The 22,215-nt window shown below is 36.6% G+C and overlaps 1 protein-coding gene across 1 annotated transcript in view; it reads left to right on the top strand.

Moving 5' to 3' along the window:
• LOC150075770 (prolow-density lipoprotein receptor-related protein 1-like) overlaps window positions 1-22,215 on the top strand; it is a 308,354-nt gene that overhangs the window by 58,119 nt on the left and 228,020 nt on the right. Inside the window, exons 4-6 of the mRNA XM_090387878.1 lie at window positions 1,360-1,561; window positions 6,479-6,649; window positions 17,344-17,491. Of these exons, the coding sequence (XP_090244004.1) occupies window positions 1,360-1,561; window positions 6,479-6,649; window positions 17,344-17,491 (521 nt within the window). The remainder of the gene's footprint in view (window positions 1-1,359; window positions 1,562-6,478; window positions 6,650-17,343; window positions 17,492-22,215) is intronic.

The following is a 22,215-nucleotide window of genomic DNA, read 5'->3' as shown; positions in this document are numbered from 1 at the left end:
TAAAGGCATATGACATTGTGACATATCATCTATCCACAAACTTAACATTTTCTCCATTTTTTCTAAAATTGGATTCCTTAAGCGAGTTAATTTTGCCGCTGTAACATCTGTACAATTCTGAGCAGACTGTTTTATTTTATTTTAAAACAGCAGACTGTTTTATTTATCTTTTTGACTTAGTATGGTTGTTAAAGTTGATTGCGCTAATCCTAAAGAATGTGCCACATCGGACCTTCTTTCGCCGCTTTCAACACGTCGTACGATATTTAGTTTAGTTTCCAAAGAAATTGCTTTTCTTTTCTTTGATTCTGACATTTTAACTAAAACAAAAATATTTCTATTAAAATTTACAAAATATACGTTATGTAATGCTATCAAAGAACCTATGTTGATTATTGCAATGCGCCACACTGTTAAAAGAACAGTTAAAAATCACGATCTGGCATACCAAGAAAACTGACAGATACGGATCATTGCAATGCACCACACTGAAACACACCCTATGAAGTGTAAACAACAACTAAATTAGGCGAATGACGTGCAAAACTGTTATAACAGACACACCCGCAGCTCAGGAGCACGTAACGAGTTGCCATCACTCACCAATCGGATGATCGTCGAGCATTGGCCTTAAATTGGAATATTTTTTATGTTAAATGGGGCTTGAAATCGTGGACTTCGTTATATCGAAGCTTCGTTATCAGAGGTAACGTTAACTGAGGTATGCCTGTAATTTGGATTGGCAAATAGGTGCCCACATTTTGAGCGCTACAAAACTTGGTATCTTAGAGAGAATCTGATTGAGGATTTAAAAGGTTCTCAAAACAGATAGTGAAATTACCGTATTTTCCTATGTATAAGACGCACCTTAATTTTGGGGCCTGAAATTTGAAAAAAAATGTATTACATAAAGTTATTGAACTCAAGTTTTATTCATCATAAAATTCATATAACTCCTCATTACCTGAATTCAGCACTGTATGAAAATCTTTTCTGAGCCATTTCTTGGCAGAACGTGGCAAAACGTAACCTAATATACCAGTAACAAGTGCGAAACAATGAGCGCAATGACAACAAGTGCGAAAAAGCGGGAAATGCAAGTAAAAAAATCTACAACCACTGTATAAGACGCATCCAGTTTTTAGACCCCAAATTTTTCGAAAAAAGGTGTGTCTTATACATGGAGAAATACGGTAATAAAGGTAAATCTTTCATAAATCCAAACTTCAGTGATAAGTGTTGTTTTAGGTTAAAAAACAAAAGTGTGATCTTTAACTAGTTTAGTGAATGGTGTTTGAGAGGGTAGAGGAAGAAGTAAGACGAACAGTGTAACTTTGTTTATTTGAAATTCTTTTATAGGTGTTCAAGATGTGGTACCTGTTATATCTACCTTTTTATATCGAGTGGAAGGGCTAGCAGTAGATTGGGTGGGGAAAAATATTTATTGGATTGAAAGTAGAGTTCATAACATCGAAGTTGCAAAGTTTGATGGAAGTTTCCGTACTGCACTTATTATAGGATTAGATCAGCCACGAAGCATTGCCCTAGATCCAAGTGTGGGGTGAGTAGGAATAAATATTGCTCCTTTTTACATTACTCTCTCTCTCTCTCTCTCTCTCTCTCTCTCTCTCTCTCTCTCTCTCTCTCTCTCTCTCTCTCTCTCTCTCTCTCTTTTTTTTTTTTTAAATTATTTCTTCTGGTAAGTATTCTTGTAGTGTATAGCTCTCAGAAATGGTTTTCCCCAGTTATTTTCTAGGAACTCGGATCTTTCCTAAGAGTTCAGGCCATAAAGAAAGATCCATTATATAATTAAACAGAGGCTTTCGGGGGAAAGATAGGTTTGCAAAATATTATATAATCTTAACATTTATGGTATACTCTAGTAATATTTGAATAAATAAATTACTGTTTATATTTTGCTTGTTTTACCATCAATTCCTCTAGTAGCTCCTTGAAGTTGCTTAATGAAATAATCTTTATTGTATTACTAAACCTGGCACTGCAAGCATGCCATTGGTTTATACATTGCAGGTGTTATAAAGTTTTGGATTAAATTTAAAGTAAAGTGTAGAGATTAAAAGAAATAAGGACATCATATAATATAGGAAAGAAAGATGCTATATTTGCAGCATACCTAAAGAGTGGTCATCATTGAACTAATTGTAGTTTTCCTAATCTTGCAGCAGACCATTTGCCAGGACACAGCATGAGAACAATTGCATTTTATCTGTCCCCTCAGTGATGTGCTTCACTATAGACTTCACCATCTCTTCTATCTTTCCTAAATACATTATACCTACTGTAGTGAAAATTGTCATCCCCAATTTCCGAGTGGCACCATGTTTCACTTAGCTCTATTATATCAATGTTAGTTATCCTAACCAGGAGTTTAAAGTCAGTCATTTTATTGAAAATGCTCATGACATTCCTGTGGACATGGTTAAAACTGAGTAATTTTCTGTAGTTTACTATCCTGAGCCCCCCCCCCCAAGTTATTTTGGATTGTATCCGCACTTTATCTTCCCCCCTCATGTGAAACATTGCTATCTTCAGAACATCTTATCAACATCAGCTGTTGTAGTAACAAACAAGAATTCTTGAGGTGGGTGCAAGAAGTAGTTTGACTTATATCATTAGATCAATGCAGATCTAAATTACCATACCCCCCAACTAGCAATTTTCCTGAACCCTCCAGTTCCTCAGTGATACTGGCAAAAATCCTTGCACCACCATTGTTCAAATGAATATGATCTCTGCAAAATAGATTCCTTATACCTACTGCAGGCTGTGCTGATAAAAAAATTCCCCCCCCCCACTAAAGTCTTGCTGATTACCTCAAGACTTGAGTTAATCCACAAGGTTTACAGCATATAATTTCTCTTGCCATGTCTGAACAGAATTGCAGACACGTACAAATTCTGGCCTAACTTGCAGTATTTTCTCAGACTAGTCCTGTATTTATCTAACAGATGATCAGGTTGCGTATGTTTAATATTGTTAATCCTCCCCACTTGAATAATAATGCTCTCTTTGCCTCCCTTAAATTCCGACAGTCTGTTGGTAACTTCGTCATTTGTTGCACCTGGCAAACACACTCTCATTCTGGACCACCTATATTTATTACAAAAAATGTTACCTATTTCTCTGACAATAGACTCCCAATGAAACTAGATTACCTTCTACTAGAGTAGTCTGCAATTGACTGTTCTTTTCTGGGACCCAAATCGGAGGTGGAATACTTGACGGGACATGAGATACCTGAGTCCCTTACGATCTACGAATTCTTTTAAAGCACCAATTCTAGTTGATCAGTACACCCCTTACATTGGTTTCAAAGAAAAGAATTTTCAGTCGAGCTAGGTCTCTTTCTCTACTAGAACAGCTTTAGAATACATACTATAGACTATACAAATGACAAAGTCGTAACTCACACCAGAAATGCCCACAGGCCTTTCCGTCTGACTTCCAATATCCTTGGATCTTGTATTGTAAGTGGATCTTGTAGCAGCCGTTATTTAAGTAAAATTAGAACTTTACAATGATTATGAAATTTAAATTTATAGTATAATATTTTTAAAAAATATTGCAGAAATTAAACTGTTGACAAAACTTTTAACTATTAAAGAAGTTAAATTTAAACTACTGAATGAAAGTTAGGAATTTTCCGCCAAAATATCAATAACAAAGGCTATCTGAAGGTTAAGCTGTAGCTTTCCAAATACTTTGGAAATCCGAGAAGTCTTTGGCAAAGGATGCAAAGAAAAACAGCAAAGAGTTCTTTACTTATGTAAACTCTAGAAGGAAGGGGGTGAATCAGATTGATCCACTTGATATCGATGGTTCAACTGTTGATGATCCTGCTCAGGTAGCTAACAAACAAAATGAATATCACACATGAGGAGTTATTCAGCGAGGGGAATGCCAGAGGTGTATTCAACTCTGGCAGTAAGCTAGATAATCTTGTAATAACTGAAAGTAAAGTGGAGGAGAAATTGTTGAAGATAAACACAAGAAAGGCACCTGGGGTGGATGGAATCTATCCAGTTATATTAAAGGAGATGGCAAAGGAAGTAAGCAAACCCTTAGCCATAAATATGAGAGCTTCCCTGGACTCAGAGTAGGTACTGATCGACTGGAGATGTGCAAATGTGACCCCAGTCCACAAAGGAGGATCAAAGGGAGACACAGGTAATTAGAGACCTGTTAGTTTAACTTCTGTTCCTGGGAAATTAATGGAGGCACTGGTTAAAGAAGCATTGCAGGATCATTTAGACAAGACTTCAGTTATAGCTCGGACACAGCATGGTTTTGTTAAGGGGAAGTCATGTTTGACTAATTTGATTGGATACTATGATGTAGTCACAAAGGAACCGGATGCAGAGAATAACTTTGATATCATATATTTGGATCTTAGAAAAGTCTTTGATACTGTTTCACATGGAAGACTGCTACACAAAATGGAGCAGTGTGGGATAAAGGGATGGTTGAGTGGGAGAAGACAGAGTGGTAATCAATGGACACTGCTCTTCGTGGACTAATGTTATTAGTGGAGTCCCTCAGGGTTCAGTATTGGGTCCATTGTTATTTTCTGTATTTATTAATGATATTGATGATGGTATATCAGGCTTAATGTTCAAGTTTGCAGATGATACGAAGGGTGGCAGGGTTGTTAATGACACTAATGATGGTACATTGCTGCAACAGGATCTAGAAAAGTTGAGCAGATGGGCTGAGAGGTGGCAAATGAAGTTTAACATTGACAAATGTAAAGTACTACATATGGGAAGCAGTAATCCCAGAGTAATTTATCAACTCTGTGGTACCACACTGACAGTGGTAGAGAATGAAAAGGACGTGGGTTAATTATGCAGGCAGATATAAAGTTTTCTGAGCAGTGCAGATGGTCTGCAAGAGTAGCCCATGGTGTCTTGTCAGTGATATACAGGAATTTTTGTAGCAGGGATAAGGAGATGATTATCCCCTTGTATAAGGCAATGGTCAGGCTACACCTAGAGTACTGTATACAGGTCTGGAGGCCTCATTTTAAGAAGGATGTAGAGCTGTTGGAATGAGTACAGAGAAGGGCAACAAAATTAGCGAATGGAACAAAGTGTTGCTCTTACAAAGAAAGGCTTAAGTTTTGCAAATTACAGTGTCTGGAGACTAGGCACCTGCGAGGCCATCTGATCGAGGTGTATAAAGCCTTGAATGGTTTGAGCATGCTCAATGGCGCCTCCGTAGCCAGGTGGGAAGGAGCAGCAGTGCATAGCACACGCTTCTTGATTAGACCGGGGTTCGAGCCCGTCGCCACCAAATATGAAGGATGCGGAAAGGTCAGGGAATGACCACCGCATATCCCGGAGCAATATGGCCTTAGTTGCTAATGCTCCTAAACAACAAAAACAAACAAAACAAACAAACAGCATGCTCAATGCGGATGGGATTCTTCCTTTTGCTCAGAATAATTGCCTGAGAGGGCATAAATTCAAATTGAGGGAAGACAGTTGTAGGATAGATGTGCGGAAGTTTGCCTTTAGCCAGCGGGTGGTTGATTGATGGAACAAACTTCCATCTGTTGTTGTAGAAGTTGATAGCTTAAATAGATTTAAGGCAGAACTTGACAAACATTTTGGAACGAGTGGATGGGTGAAATAAGGTTTTTTTTTTTTTTGGTTTGTTTGATGCAAGAAAGCTTGCTTTCTTGCATCATGTGCCTTTGCTAATGCTTTACAAATTTAAACTTACAATGTACTATAGAATTTAAATTAACAAAATGTTACAGAAATGATACTGCTGGCAAAACTTTTAACCACTAGTAAAATTAAATTTAAGCTGCTGAACAAAATTTACACTTTTGCCAAAATATAATTTATCAACTATAAATATAACAATTTTATATTCAGATAGCCATTGCTAACAGATGGTTAGCAATGGCTATCTGAATATTAAGCTGTAGCTTTCCAAATACTTATCTAAATGAAAAATAAAGTTAACTTTGTGACTATAGGAATTAAAAATACATATTAAATTCAGTTTACCATATTAAAATTAAAAAAAAAAAAACACCTCAAAATAATTTCAAAAACTAATCTACCATGAAAATATACTGTCCCACGCACTGGCCTCAATCCCAGAAGTATCAAAAATAAGATTTAAGTTACTTATATAACAATTTTATGTTAATTTTTTTTTTTTTTTTTTGTGCTTACTTGAATTTATATTTGCATGCTAATTTAGTGTTCAAATCCATTTTTTGCAAGAAAAATGTTTCTCACCCCCCCCCCCTTTTTTTTTCCTTCAAGAAAGTATTTATTAGAACATTATGATTGTGTTAAAGTTAATTATCTGGCTTAAGACATTTAGTTGATGTAAAAGTTTCTAGAAGTGAACTCATGAAATGAATTCCTGAACTTATGTTACTTGAAGCAGGGATGTATATATTTTGCATTTCTTTATTAAATGTATTATAACTTTTCAGGTTGATGTTTTGGGCTGATTGGAATGATGATCATCCCAGGATTGAAAGAAGTGACATGGCAGGAAATAACAGAATGACACTCATTGACGTGAGCTTTATAGATGGTGCTGGATGGCCTAATGGAGTTACTGTGGATTATGTCACCCAGTTCATATACTGGGTTGATGGAAGGTTGGATTATGTTGTAATATAAATATCATATGTAAATTCCTTTTCTGTTAAATGACATTACTTAACATTGGAATCAGGAGTTGTCATGTGGCAGTAATACTTCATATGTTTTTGATAACATAAAAGTCCCTGTAATTTAATTCTCTTTACTAAGAACAGTGTTATCAGGGATCCCGATTATTTTTCCCCCATGCTTATATTCTGTTATTAATGGTATCCAGCTCTTTATTTTTAAAGTTTGAAGTACTTTTACCAAAAAGTACCAAAAAGATTGGTTGAATATTTCTTTTAGCATATTTCAGCACTTTGAACTGTGTGGAATGGAATTTATGTGAAGTCAGCATAATTTACAAGTTATGCTGTCTTTACAGTCACTAAAGAAACTAAACAGGAAGTACCATGAAATGTCTGAGAATAATCTGTGATTTTTTTAAGAAATTAAAGGCAGATTACACTGCCTACAGGTCAAAATGCCCATTATGGGTGTATTTATTCTTTACTCGGCCTTGTAATTGCATAAAAGTATCAGTAAGGGTATCCACATGTTTGCAACTCCGCTGAACGAGAAGTTCTTTAGCCATATTTAGCCGCTTGATTGAATATTTTTTACATCGAATTATTTCTGTAAGTAGCTTATAGACCTAGTAAGGATCGTTAGTTTATTCTGAATTGAGACAGCGAGATTTGAAAGTTAATTAATACTTAAGTGTCCGTAGATTCACTGTTCGTAACTTTCCCGCCTTTGTGATACGATAGTTATATACCGTACTAGATAGCGTTAGTTGAACTTCGTTAGCAGTTAAATTGTACTTTTAAATAAATACATATAACGACTTAGATTACAAATGTAATATAATTAATTATATTTAACATAATTAATAACATAACATAATTAATTATAATTAATTAATAAATTAATAGAATCATGACTCAGACCAGAGCAGCAAAGCAAAAGGCTCAAGCTAATGGAAGTGCTGTGGCTCAGAGCAGAACTGAGGGGGGCAGTTGTCCTCTGACTCACAGCCTTATAAAATGCACTGTTTGCTTGATGTTTGCAGAGCAATCGGGTACGGGACATGATACTGCCATGGGGAATGTCTTTGTGTGTGCGCGATGCAAGTAGTGTATCGATATCAGGCAACAACTCAGCGTTCTTGTGGGCCTATATGAGAGCTTGAAGGACAGGGTGGATGCCCTCGAAGAAACTAAATTGAGGGGCCCATCAAGCTCTCAGCTGCCCACATCAATGTCAGAGCTTACACTTGGGCATCACGTGACACAGAGACAACCCCCAAGGCAGAATGTGCTGGTCCCGAAGGAACTAGTAGTTGTTGGTGACTCTATTGTCAGGGGAAACGGGGAACATGCTTTGTAAAAAGGATAGGTGGAACAGGACCAGGGTATGTCTGCCAGGGGCAAAGGTTGATGACGTTGTAGAGCGAATATCATCTTTTAAGGGCACAAAAGGTGATATAGTTGTACACGTTGGCACTAATAATATTAAGAGTAGGAGACCGGCAGAATTACTTAACAAGTACAGGTCACTGTTGAACAAAAGCCGAGAATTAGGGTTGAATTTGAAAGTGTCTGCAATTCTGCCCAGACACGATAGGAGGGAGTATATGATGAGAGCCTTGTCGATCAATTCGGCCCTGGAAAGATTGTGCAAGGCTCAAGGGGTAGAATTTTTTTTCAGCCCGGACTGTACTTGTTAACAGGAGAGATTGTTTCTACAGGGATGGGATACATTTAAATAGAAAGGGTGCAAGAATATTTGCTGATGCTATCGAGGCAGTGTTAGGTGGGTCGGAAAACTGCTAGCTTGGGGGGAGACAAAGACCAATAGATTGACAGTAGCCACTGGCAGAGGTGAAAGAGATTCTTGCACTGCTTCTATTAGAATGAGCAGAAGCCTGAAAAACAAGATGCATGATATTTCAGAGACTGCTGGGAGCCATTGCGGTACAAGTAAACACATGGGTTGTGTTAGGGTAGCTAAGAATAGAAACAGGTGCAGGTATACTTGCGTGTACACCAATGCTAGGAGTTTAGTAAATAAATTTGATGAATTTGAGGTATTGCTCAAAACATCAAAGGCAGATATTGTTGGGATATCAGAGACGTGGTGTCACACAGATATAAGGGATGCAGAACTGGAATTTGGGGAGTACAACGTCTACAGAAAGGATAGACAGGATAGGAAGGGGGGAGGGATTATGCTATTAGTTAAGAAACACATAAAAACAAAGGAAGTGAAGCCAGTCGACATCGCTGGACAGTGCAGTGTTGAGTCAGTTTGGTGTGACATAAGCATTGGGAGATCAAAATTGAGAGTAGGAGTGTGCTATAGGCCTAATGACTCTGATGAGTATAATAAGAAACTGTACAGGGAAGAGTGGGCCAGTAAATCAGAGAGTCTTATAATGGGGGATTTTAATTTCCCAGATATTGACTGGAATTTGTGGGTTGGTCACTCACACACTAGCAAGGCTTTTGTGGATTTATTGGATGATTGTTTTCTACATCAGCATGTTCGGGAGGCAACTAGAGGGAGTAATACTCTTGATTTGATTATCAGCAGTGATTCTTCATGCATTAAGAATCATTAAGAATTATTTCACCAATATGGATGAACATACTTTTCTTAAATTTTGTCTAAATATAATATTTTTCAAGTTAAAACGTAAAAACCTATTTCAGTTTCTTTTCATGGCTTAAACTGTTCCTAAAAACTTCCTGCCTCGAAATATCAGTTGCTTTTCCTTAGACTGTGGGCTGTGTGTGTGTGTGTGTGTGTGTGTGTGTGTGTGTGTGTGTGTGTGTGTGTGTGTGTGTGTGTACACGGCACACTGAGAAATTTTGTTAGTAAACAAAGAATTATGAGGTGCGGATATTAAATGATGAGACTGCATACACAGCCATTACAAATTAGGAAAGGTCCAGTGGGCCATGAACGTTTCCATAGTTGTCTGTCAAGTCACATTCCAACATGCTCATTTGCTCTGCAGTGAGACAGATTTTCATTACCTTGTGTATGACAGACAAAACAGTTGAACAAATAAAAAAAACCCCCACTAAAAGTGATGAGTTATGTCAAGTTTATTGGGAAGATGCTAGCTTGCATGATTGAATGACATAAAAGATTTTTAGAAGGAAGAAAGATGGAAGACTACGAATGATTAGGCTGTCTGGTATCCATGAAAACTGGTGAAAATGTGGACCTGATAAGGACATTGATTAGAAGTGATCGCCATTTAAGAATTCGAATGGGTGCATCAGAATGCAATATAGACAAAGAAACAGTGAGGCAAATTTTAACTCAAAATTTAGACACGAGAAAAGTGTGTGCCAAGGTGGCTCCAAAAATTTTGAATGAAGATCGAAGAATGAGAAGACTCAACGTTTGTGAAGATGCTGTGAAAAAAAATTGAAGAACACCCAGACTTTCTGAGTACCATAATTACTTGTGATGAAAGTTGGCTATTCCAGTACAACCCAGGAAACTAAAAGATAGTCAGTGCAGTGAAAGACAAAACAGTTCCCCAGACCAAAAAAAGAAAGCAAGAATATCAAAATCTTGCTTCCTGTTTTTTTTTTTTCTATATTAAAGATATTATTATGGCTGAATATGTCCCACCAAATCAGACTGTCAATCAAACATACCATATTGAAGTTCTGACAAGACTGTGACAAAATTCGAAGAAGGGACTTGAATTGTGGAAGGATGGTTGAATGCTCCATCAAAACAATGCACACAGTTCTCCAGTACACAGTGTGCTCTCTGTTTCCTAGCTTCTTGACAAAAAAAATCCCTGTTCATGTGAACATGCACCATACTTGTCAGCCCTAACCCCTTGACTTTTTTCTCCATGAACTGAAAAGTGTATTTAAGGGAACCCATTTTCAGTGCATTGAAGACATTCAGAAAAAAATTACTGAAGTGTTAAAAGGTCTTACACAAGATGACTTCCAGAAATATTTCTGATCTTGGAAGAATGTATGGAATGTTGTGTGTAATCCCCAAGGCAATTATTTGGAAGGGGTTAACTTGTAAGCTAAAAATATTTTATTATATTTATTTTATTGCAACAGTATCATTATTTAATAGCCAAACCTTTTTATCAACAAACAACTGTGTAAATAAATGTTTTGAATTTTTAACAGTATATCTGTTTAAAATAAAAAAAAAAAATAGTAGGCTTTCTGGAAATCACTTGTTTTTTAAATTATGTTGACTTATGTTCGCTTAATTGAAATAAAAGCACAGTAAAAATGAAGTAAAAACAGAGATTGTTTTCAGTTAAATTCAAACATGAATATCATTTAGTCTAGAATGGTTCAAAGTTAGATGTTTTACTTGCTATCTTTGAATCATTTTTCAGTAACATTATAATTTTGCATCTTGAAATGAGTAAGTCAGTTGCATTGATTTTATTGCAAGTAAAGATTCCTTTATTTTAATCTTGTATATTAATTTAAAGAGCTGATGTCCTCTTATCATGCACTGAGCAAAAAAATGTCAGCATCTAAAAATTCATAAAAAAGGCTACAGATGATGACATCTGCTCTTTTAAACCGACATGGACTATTGAGTATGGTTTTGTAAGACAAAATGAAAACAAAAATTTTTAAAATAATATTTTGCATTTTGCAATCATGAAAATTGTCTTCTTTGGCATTTACCACCATTATTTTTAAAAAATCTGCCCTGGGGTAGAATCCCTATTGGGAGGAGGAGGTTATGTTCTTAGTTAAGAAGCATATTAAATCTAAGGCAGTGTAACCAGTTGACATGGGTGGTTAGTGCAGTATTGAGTCATTTTGGTGTGACATGCACACTTAGAAAACAAATATAAGAGGAGGAGTATGTTATAGGCCTAATGAGTGTGATAAGTATAATAAACAAGTTTACAGAGAAATAGAGTGGGCCAGTAAATCTGAATTTCTTATAATATGGGGGATTTTAACTTTCCAGATATAGACTAGAACTTCAGGATTGGTCAGTTGGACACAGTAGTAGATCAGTACTCTTGATCTGATTATCAGCTGAGATTCTTTATACGTTATGAATCTGCAGGTTAAAAATGCTCTGTGCTCTTGTGGGATTTACTTAATGACATAGCTACTGTCAAGGGTAAAGGGAAGGGATTTTGTAAGAGTGACTAGAGTGGTCTCAGACAGTTGTTAAATTCTGTGGAATAGGACTATCTGATGATGTTACCTAAAGCAAATTCTAAATGGGAAGCATTCAGGGAAGTAGAAGCTACTAGGCTTTTCATACCAACTAAGAAATACTGTTCCAGGTTTAGACCTAAATGGATTGAAGAAAAAAGGCTTGGAATGCATAGAAATTATCAGATGATCCAGAAGCATATGGTAGATATAAAGTAGGCTGTAATCAAGTCACAAAGGAGGTTAGGCAAGCTATGGCAGATTTTGAGAAGTCTGGAAAAGAATGCCAAGAAAATCAGCAGAGACTACTTATATTAATAGGAGGAATAGGTTGAATCACATTGCTCCACTTGGTGTCAGTGGTTAAACTGTCAATGATCCCACCCAGGCTACTGACAAACTGAATAGGTATTTTGCATAGGTAGTTAACACACAAAAAAAGGCTCCTAGGGTGGATGGTATCTATCCATGTACATTAAGGAGCCAGCAGCAAAGGAAGTGAGCAAGCCCTTGTCCATAATTATGAGAGGATCCTTGGATTCCAATGCTGCCCAAAACCTCTCAGGCTTCTAAATTTCATTAAACAACCAAAACTTGTCTCAGGCTTCTAAATTCCATTCAAAAGAGGGCAGTTAGGTTAATTAATGACTTATCTCCAACAAAGTCTCTCCACTCTGTCTCATAAACATTCTGTTTCTGCTAAATGTCTTTTCTATAGATACTTTCATGGGCACCATTCTTCTGAATTGCCTTCTAGAATTACAGAACTAGCTTTTCTTCTTCCTCATTTATTCCTTTATAGAGTAAAGGAATATAGAGTAAATTCTTTATAGAGTAAATTCCTTTATAAGTACTATAGAGGGTGCCTAGCATCCCTAGCTTTAGAAAGTGTTATCTAAATCAAAATAAATCTATCTAAATAAATGTAAATCTATGAGTGTTAGGCACCTATAGATTCAAAAAGGAATGCAAGTTGTTGCTTATTGAAGTTTTTAATTAAATTTTATCAAGTACAGCAGGCCCTCGTTTTAATTAAATTTTATCAAGTACAGCAGGCCCTCGTTTTATAACACGGTTCGCTTTACGCTAATTCGCCATAACGCTGTTCTTATATTATAACCTGTATCTCACTATAATGCTGTCAAAACTCACTGTAACGCTATTTTACTAGCATAAGATTAAATTTTTGACAAATCCTGCTTCAGTCCAGTCCGTTTTTAAGCCTTTTTGTTTGTTTTTTTGGCGAAAGGAGAAAATAGCTACCATGAAATTAACTACAGTAATTATTTTTATAATTTCTACTCTATGTACAAAATTCAACCTTTCAATATGCTCTATTTTCTTGGTGTGGATAGTTTCAAGGGAGAAATTCTTTTTTAGTACGCAAGCTGAAAAAATTTACTATCCAGTGTCTAATGCTGTTGCGAAGTCTGCATTTTTCTGTTCTGACCTGTAATAGAAAGATACTGTATACCATATTGAAAAATAGATTTACTCCCTATCTCTTCTTTTGTTTTACTGTGGGAACTGTAACTTGCAAAATGTTTTTCACACAGTCAATCCCATGAGTGCTAAATGTGGTGCTGTTTCTTGTATTCTCTTGTCTTCTGAACTCCTTTGACCGTGTGGTTACCCGAAGTACATAAAATTTATTTGTTTTACTGTCCAAATGGCCTTGTGTATACTCCATTCTGTCTTCTACGCTGCATTGCCTTGAGATTATCCCCTTTGGGAATATTGGTAAATACATCTGTTAGAAGCAGTTTACATTCCCCCACCGTAACAAATTACTTTCGGTAACATAAAGGGTAACTTGAACTGTTTGATTTTACTGTATGGGACTTCTCAGAATAAAACACCTATTGTTACTGTCTTCACGCCACTTGGCATTATTTCCAGATGGAATATTGACAAGTGCTTTCCATCCATTTGAAGCAGAAAGCATTCTCCATGACTCACACCATAATTGATTACAGTACTTTTCATGCAATAAACAACCATTTGATTTTACTGCACGGTAAAATCGAACTTTTCAGATAAATAAAACATTTGTCACCGTCTTCAGCTCACTTGCTAGAGGAATTCTAGATATCATTCAGTGCATACAGTGTTAGACCTATGGACAGTTTACTGTACTCGAACATCATACCACAATCAGTGCAATGCAGTTACATTTGCAGAGAGTTATGGCAGATAAGAATGAAAAAGCAACAATGTGTGGACGTGATACAAAGATTGGAAAGGTAAGAAAAACATTGAGTTTGAAAATTAAATTAGACGTTTTGAAGAGAATTGATTCCAGTCAACGACAAGTGGATATGTGCAATAATTTAGGACTGGCAGGTTCAACTGTAAGAACAATCATAAAAAATAAAGAATCAGTTTTAGGAGCCGGAAAAACAGCTGTTCCCCTGCAGGCAACTAAATTGACCAGGGCTAGGCTGGCTATTATGATTGAAACAGAGAAACTTCTACATAATTTTATTGAAGACAACATTCAACGTAGAATTCCATTAAGTTCAATTATTATTAAAAAAAAAAAGCCAGGTAGATGACTTTCATCAACCGGTGAAATACCACCACTTTGCTTATTGGAGGCTTGAAGTGTGAAACCCATGTTTAGTCTCTAGAGCAAAGTTTCCGGCATCCCCCCCCATACTTCTCCTTCAACCCATGCACAGTACTAAGTACTATAGGTTTTGATACCTTCGTGTTTGGGGTTTTCATAAAAAAAAAAAAATTAAAAAAAAAGCGAAGAGCCTATATGACGATTTGAAGGAAGCTCACCCCGAAAAAAATGTGGAACCATTTAACGCTAGTAAGGGCTGGTTTGATAGATTTAGAAAGCGCTATAACCTGCACAACGTAGCAATACAGGGAGTAGCCGCAAGTGCAGATCAACAAGAAGCCGAAACTTTCAAAAAAGAATTTGTTAAAATTATTGAAGAGGGATATGCTATACTGCTCAACAAGTTTTTAACATAGATGAAACAGGTCTTTTTTTGGAAAAGAATGCCTAAAAGAAGTTTCATATCGAAAGAAGAAAAAAACATGCCAGGCTTCAAAGCGGCGAAGGATAGGTTAACTTTGTTGTTGGGTGGTAACGCTGCGGGGGATTTTAAATTAAAACCCCTTTTAGTTTACCATTCCAAAAATCAAAGAGCTCTAAAAGATTTAGCTAAATCAAATCTACCTGTAATCTGGAAGGCTAATAAAAAAGCTTGGATAACCAGGCTGCTTTTCATTGATTGGTAGGCTGAGTTCTTCTGTGCTGCAGTGGAAAAATATTGTGCAAAAAATAACATTGGTTATAAAGCAATTCTAATCATGGACAACGTGCCAGGACACCCAAGCAAAGAGAGCTTAGAAGACTTGAACAATCACATAAATTTTTTACATGCCTCCAAACACTGTGTCTCTGATCCAACCAATGGACCAAGGAGTAATTGTCACATTTAAACCGTACTACATAAGGAACACCTTTTCCCAAGCTATTAAAGCCATCAACGCTGAAAATGTACCGAGCTTAAAGGAGTTTTGGAAATCCTATAACATTAAAACCGCCATCTACAACATTTCAAGTGCCTGGGATGAAGTGACTCAGAACACCATGAATGGAGTGTGGAGGAAAGTTTAGAAAAATTGCATAAAGCATTCCCAGGAACCTGATGATTCCGTTGAAAAATGTTAAAACGCAAATTGTTGAGCTCGGAAAAGAAGCAGGATTACATGAAATTAACGATGACAACGTACAAGAGATGATCGACAATGACGGCCTCTCTAATGAAGAACTAATGGAAATGATAAAAGAACAAGAGGGAGATGATGATCAAGATACTATAGATGAAGAACTGATGAAGTTGCTGACTGCAAAAGGACTTAGTGAAGCTTTTGAACACTTCGAAAAAATGTGTGATTATTTCCAGGAGAACGACCCTGACATGGAACGAAGTTCCAAGGTAATAAGAAATTTGAAGAAAGAAATGAATCCCTACATGATGTTGAACAATGAGAGGAAGAGGGCCAAAGCACAACCCAAAATTGACAATTTTTCAGTCCGAAGATACGAAAACTCAAGAGCACAGGGCCATCAAATTAATAAATTCATGATTTTCGTTAGTTAATTACCTCATAATTATATGTATACAATGTAGAATATTTTATATGTACAAAAATTTGAATATTAAATATTTTTAACCGACATTGGTGCTTATATTCTCACTACCATTTGTTATTGATTAGAAAATATCCTATGGAATAGACCACAACTCACAAATACATGTTACCTTATGGGAATACGGCGCTCACTTAGTGCTGATTCACTTAACGCTCTGTTTTTCAAGAACAAATTATCAGCGCTAAGCGGGGGTCACCTGTATTACAATAAATGGCCTAAAAATTCTCTCTTTTTTTGTTTGTTTTTTATTTTGTAATGATCAGAGCCCTGACTTGTGTTCAGCAATAGTCTGACAGCATACTGGGCTTCCACTTTCCTTAGTAACATTTCTCTGGTAGCAATAAATTGATGAAAAGATTCACTGTGTTCATTACTGATGTTCCCAAGGTTATCTGTAAAAAAAAAATAAAAGTCTAAATGAAAATGAAGGAAGTGTATTTTTAAAGACGTATTGCAAACAAGACTGGTATTTTTGTAATAAATTGTCATTCAAGATTTGATAGTTCTCTGCTCTCTTGTGGCTCAGAAATCTCTATAAGCTTTGTTGAACGATTTCCAAGCTTCAAGTTCCTTGTATATGCTATACATAATCAGCACAAGTCATTGCAAATTAGGTGAATTAAAGTTCATATTCTTTCTTTAATAGGATGATATAGTCTGTCTGTGACCTTTGTATTATTACCACACACACACACACACACACACACACACACACACACACACACACACACACACACACACACACACACACACACACACAATCTGTCTGGTGAATTAAAACACTGACATGATATTTTAAAAGTACATTCAACTGCAGTTGACCAAAAACTATAAAAAGAGCATGGGTTTAGTAATATGCAATGTCTTTAATTGACATAGCTATCACTCCAACTGATTGATATGCCTATGAGATTTGCTTTATCTATATCTTTCACATGCAGTAAACAGGTGAGGCAAAATAGTCTAGAAACTGTATAAACTGACCACTGCAACAAGGTCTAGAAAACTCATGACTCTTGAATTTCTCAATCAGCAGTCTAACTAATATGAACTAAAATTTTGTACTTATTAGTTGGTTCATATTAGTTGGAAAATATAATTAGATAGACCAAAATTGAAGTACTTAAACTGAAATATGAAATAACTTAACTGAGGGTGCTAAGGAAAAACAGGCAGCACATCCAAAGTCATCATTAAAAATTATACCACTTCCACCATATTTTTATTGAAAAAATTTTGCATCAGTGCTTTGCATATTCTGAAAAATTTTAGAATTTACTAATAAATAATTTTGATTTATATCCTAATGTCAAATTTAAATTTTTATATAATGGTTTGTCTCTAGATCTGGATCTATCCATGTGGCTCACTATGATGGCTCTGATCACCAAGAGATTTACAGAGGTAACCATGTCAAAAGTCCTGAATCTTTTGCACTTGATGTATATGAAAATAATGTTTACTGGTCCGAAAGAAGAGGTGTCTTGTCCAAGGTATGTAAAAAAACTAAATTTTCTTTGTTGATATTAATGTCCATAACTCCAAGATGACTTCCATTTTCTAGTTATACGGAATCACAAAAGCCTCGACAGCTTGTCAAGGTGCTGAGGTTTTTGCAATTACTAATGACCTTATATAGCTTGTACATTTACCTACCAGGATGCCAGAGAATCTTAGCACACAGCCAACACTCTTGATTTTTTACTCACTAACAACATTAGTGGATCTCTAGACATCTCAGATTGCAACTTGGTGTGGTCTCATGCCAAAATGACCATCATGGAATTCTCAGCCTTATATCATTTGGCATAAGAATATGAAATGGGATCATCTGTGTAATTTGCATTTCTCTCTTCCTTTATTCGATTAGTGAATATCTACAAACTTTATCTGCAAACATTATCAAAGTTTACAGATGATGCAAAGGTTGGCAGGGTTGTTAATGGCAGTGTGCTGCTGCAACAGGATCTAGAAAATTTGGGCAGATGGGCTGAGAAGTGGCAACTGAAGTTTAACATTGACAAATGCAAACTACTGCATGTGGGTAGAAGTAAAACCAGAGGACTGTACCAACTGTGTGGTACTATGCTTAGGGTGGTAGAAAATGAAAAAGACCTGGGAGTAATTGTGCAGTCAAATATGAAGTTTTATGAGCAATGCAGACAGGCTGCCAGAGTAGGTCATGGGGTTTTGTCAGTGATATACAGGAATTTTGCTAACAGAGAAAAGGAGGTGATTATCCTTTTGTATAAGGCAGTGGTCAGGCCACACCTTGAGTACTACTTACAGGTCTGGCAGCATCATTTTAGCAAATCTACATCATTTTGTAGATTTGCTTGAGCGTGTACAGAGAAGGGCAACAAGATTGGTGAGGGGAACGAAGGGTGCTTCTTACCAAGAGAGGCTTAAGTTCTGCAAATAGCAGTGGTTGGAGACTAGGCACCTGTGAGGTGATCTGATTGAGGTGTACAAGGCCTTGAATGGGCTGAGCATGCTGAAATCTGATGGGATTCTTCTACTTGCTCAGATTATGAACCTAAGGGGCATAAATTCAAATTGAGAAAAGACAGTTGTAGAATAGATGTGCGGAAATTTGCCTTTAGCCAATGGGTGGTTAATTGCTGGAACAAACTTCCATCTGTCGTTGTGGAAGTTGATAGCTTAAATAAATTCAAGGAGGAACTGGACAAACTTTTAGAGGGAATGGTTGTGATTTTTTTTTTTTTTTTTTTTGCCGATGCTACATAAACCCATACGCTTGCTTTCTTGCATCACATGCCTCTATTTCTATTACTATTACTAGTGTTTTAAATCTTCCAATACCAGTGTTAGCTAAGGTTATGATGAAATTATTCTTCTAAAGATGAAATTATTTATTTTGTATTCCACCCTAAAATCTCGGCCTTTATCTAAACCTTAATTTTTCAAAAAAAATTGCTAACACTATTCAAGGTGAGAATATAGCATTCTGCAATTGGCTTGTATCCATATCTCCAGCTTAATTTCCTGCCTGCACAAGAACCACAGTTTCAACGTTGTAAAACAGTTATTAAACAATCCAAACTCAAATTTTGAACAGTCTAACAGTAGAAAACTTACTTCTGGTTCAAATGGCAGTTGAGAATTGTAGTAGTCTCTTGCCAAAGCTATTGGCTGCAGTTCCTGTTCACCGATATTCCCAATTCTATTACAACCTGATGGTTTTATTGCATCTGCAACTAAAGATAAAGCTGACTTACTGGCATCCTACTTTTCTTCTAATCCATGTATTGAAGATCTTGGTAAATCACCTCCTACTATATCTGGTGCACTCCATTAGTGCTTCCCATGGTCTTCTGACAGAATGATGTTAGAATTCTGAAAAATCTTGGTAACAAGGAAGCTCCAGGTCCCAATAACACTTCTCAACTTGTTTGAAAAACCTGTGCTTCTCAGCTTGATCCTATTCTGTGTCACCTTTTTACACTTTATTATTCTACTGCTATTTTTATTTCCACTTGGAAATTTGCTCAAATCTGGCCAGTTCCTAAAAATAGTGATATCTCTCCTTTGCACTTACCTTTACTCTTTCCAGAATAGTGGAGAAATTCAGCTACCAAAACCTAAACTTGAAACTTTCCATCTGATCAATTATAGTCCATATGGTTCCATCAGTGACAATCCATTGGTCATATATTGACTTACGTTACTCATTTGTGAACAAATTCAGTGGAAAAGTTTGCTGAAACTTGGGCAGTTTTCCTTGACATTTTTAAGTCTTATTTAAAAATTTCAGAATATTCTTTCTTTCTGAGGAACAGAACAAGCCAAAATGCCATTAATACTTTCATGTATATCAGGACTGGCCAACTTAATTTGTGATTCAATCTACTTTTTTCCTTAAAAATGTGCCATGATCTACCATCTCAAAAATTTCATTGCACAAGGTGCACAAATTGAGGGATGACTGTATATTTCAAATTTGTCGTGATTGACCGAAATTAAATCCACGATCGACCCGTTGGCCAACCCTGATGTATATCTTAACAAAATATATAAGCCCGTACAGTGTGACCTGCAGGTCAGCAGGGGGTTGCCCGGCCATCGCTTGAAGTGCATCAGTAGACATGCTATGATTATACCCAGAAGAGCGAACGGTCAGCTTGAAATAAATGTTTTTGGACTATAGAATTAGTAATTTTGTAAATTGTAATCATGGGGACAAAGATACTTTCATATAGTAAACTTAAAGATATTAGCATTAGCATTAGCATTAGTAGAGGCATATGATGCAAGAAAGCAAGCTTATTCAGCATCAGCCAAAAAAAAAAGAAAAAAAAAAAAAAACAACCACTACTCCCATTTCACCCCTCAATTCGTTCGAAATACCTGTCCAGCTGAGCCTTAAATTTGTTTAGGCTATCAACTTCAACAACAAGCGATGGAAGTCTATTCCACAAACCAACTGCCCGCTGGCTAAAGGCGAATTTCCGCACATCTATCCGACATCCGTCCTTCCTCAATTTGAATTTATGCCCTCTCAGGTGATTATTCTGAGAAAGAGGAAGAATTCCATCGGCATTGAGCATGCTCAAGCCATTCAAAGCCTTGTACACCTCTATCAGATCACCTCGGCGATGCCTAGTCTCCAGGCTCTGTAATTTGCAAAACTTAAGCCTTTCTTCGTAAGAGCAACCCTTTGTTCCATTCACTAATCTTGTTGCCCTTCTCTGTACTCGTTCCAGCAGCTCTACATCCTTCTTGAAATGAGGCCTCCAGACCTGTATACAGTACTCAAGGTGTGGCCTGACCAATGCCTTATACAAGGGAATAATCACATCCCTGTCCCTGCTAGAAAAATTCCTGTATATCATTGACAAGACACCATGAGCTACTCTTGCAGCTCGTCTGCACTGCTCAGAGAACTTCATATCTGCCTGCACAATTATCCCCAGGTCCTTTTCATTCTCTACCACTGTCAGCGTAGTACCGCAGAGTTGATACGTTGATCTGGGTTACTGTTTCCCATATGTAGTACTTTACATTTGTCAATGTTAAACTTCATTTGCCACCTCTCAGCCCATCTGCTCAACCTTTCCAGATCCTGTTGCAGCAGCATAGTATCAGTAGTGTCCTTAACAACCCTGCCAACCTTTGTATCGTCTGCAAACTTGGACATTAAGCCTGATACACCATCATCAATATCATTTATAAATACAGAAAACAACAATGGACCCAACACTGAACCCTGAGGAACTCCACTAATAACATTAGTCCACGTTGAGCAGTGTCCATTGATTACCACTCTCTGTCTTCTGCCACTCAACCATCCCTTTATCCATAGCAGCAATTTGCCTCGAATGCCACAATTCTCCAATTTGTGCAGCAGTCTTCCATGCGCAACAGTATCAAAAGCCTTTCTAAGATCCAAATATATAATATCAAAGTTATTCCCTGCATCCAGTTCTTTTGTGACTACATCATAGTATCCAATCAAATTGGTCAGACAAGACCTGCCCTTAACAAACCCATGCTGTGTCTGAGCTATAACTGAATTCTTGTCCAGATGATCCTGCAGTGCTTCTTTAACCAGTGCCTCCATGATATGCCCTTGATTCCACAGTCTACCTTAACAACTCTTCTGAGCTTGGGATACAATAGCCGAATTTTATTCTTAAGATACTTAACACGTTCAGTACCATTTTTTGGGAAGATAATTTATATATTCCGATCTAATTAAGAAGTTTTTCTTAAACTTCTTAATTAGATGTAAAAACGCATCTAAACATGTCTTTCGATTTGCATATATCTAGTTTTAATAATACCTCTATCGGAAAAATAATTTCTAAACACAAAACAGATTGCCACTACAGTCAGTCTCACCCTTTCCAGGATACCTTTCCACTATAAGAGATCAAAAACACTTAATCTAAAAATATTCCTAGGATATATTGCCCAAAAAATCCCTTTAACACTATGTATTACCCTGTAAATGGCATTCTGCATAGATTTCCCTTTTTTAAAACCAACTGTCTGTCGGAGGGTAGATTCTTGTTTATATATTTAATCATTAAACTGCTAATGCATAGACTTTCATATGTTTTTGCCATAACAGGCCACATTAATGGGCTGAGAGGTGGCAAATGAAGTTTAACATTGACAAATGTAAAGTACTACATATGGGAAACAGCAACCCCAGAGCAACGTATCAATTCTGTGGTACTACACTGACAGTGGA

Source organism: Mastigoproctus giganteus, chromosome 13, assembly GCF_048544385.1.
Source record: "Mastigoproctus giganteus isolate SK-2022 chromosome 13, ASM4854438v1, whole genome shotgun sequence".
Lineage (NCBI taxonomy): Eukaryota > Metazoa > Arthropoda > Arachnida > Uropygi > Thelyphonidae > Mastigoproctus > Mastigoproctus giganteus.
This window is presented reverse-complemented; position numbering and strand designations above follow the sequence as displayed.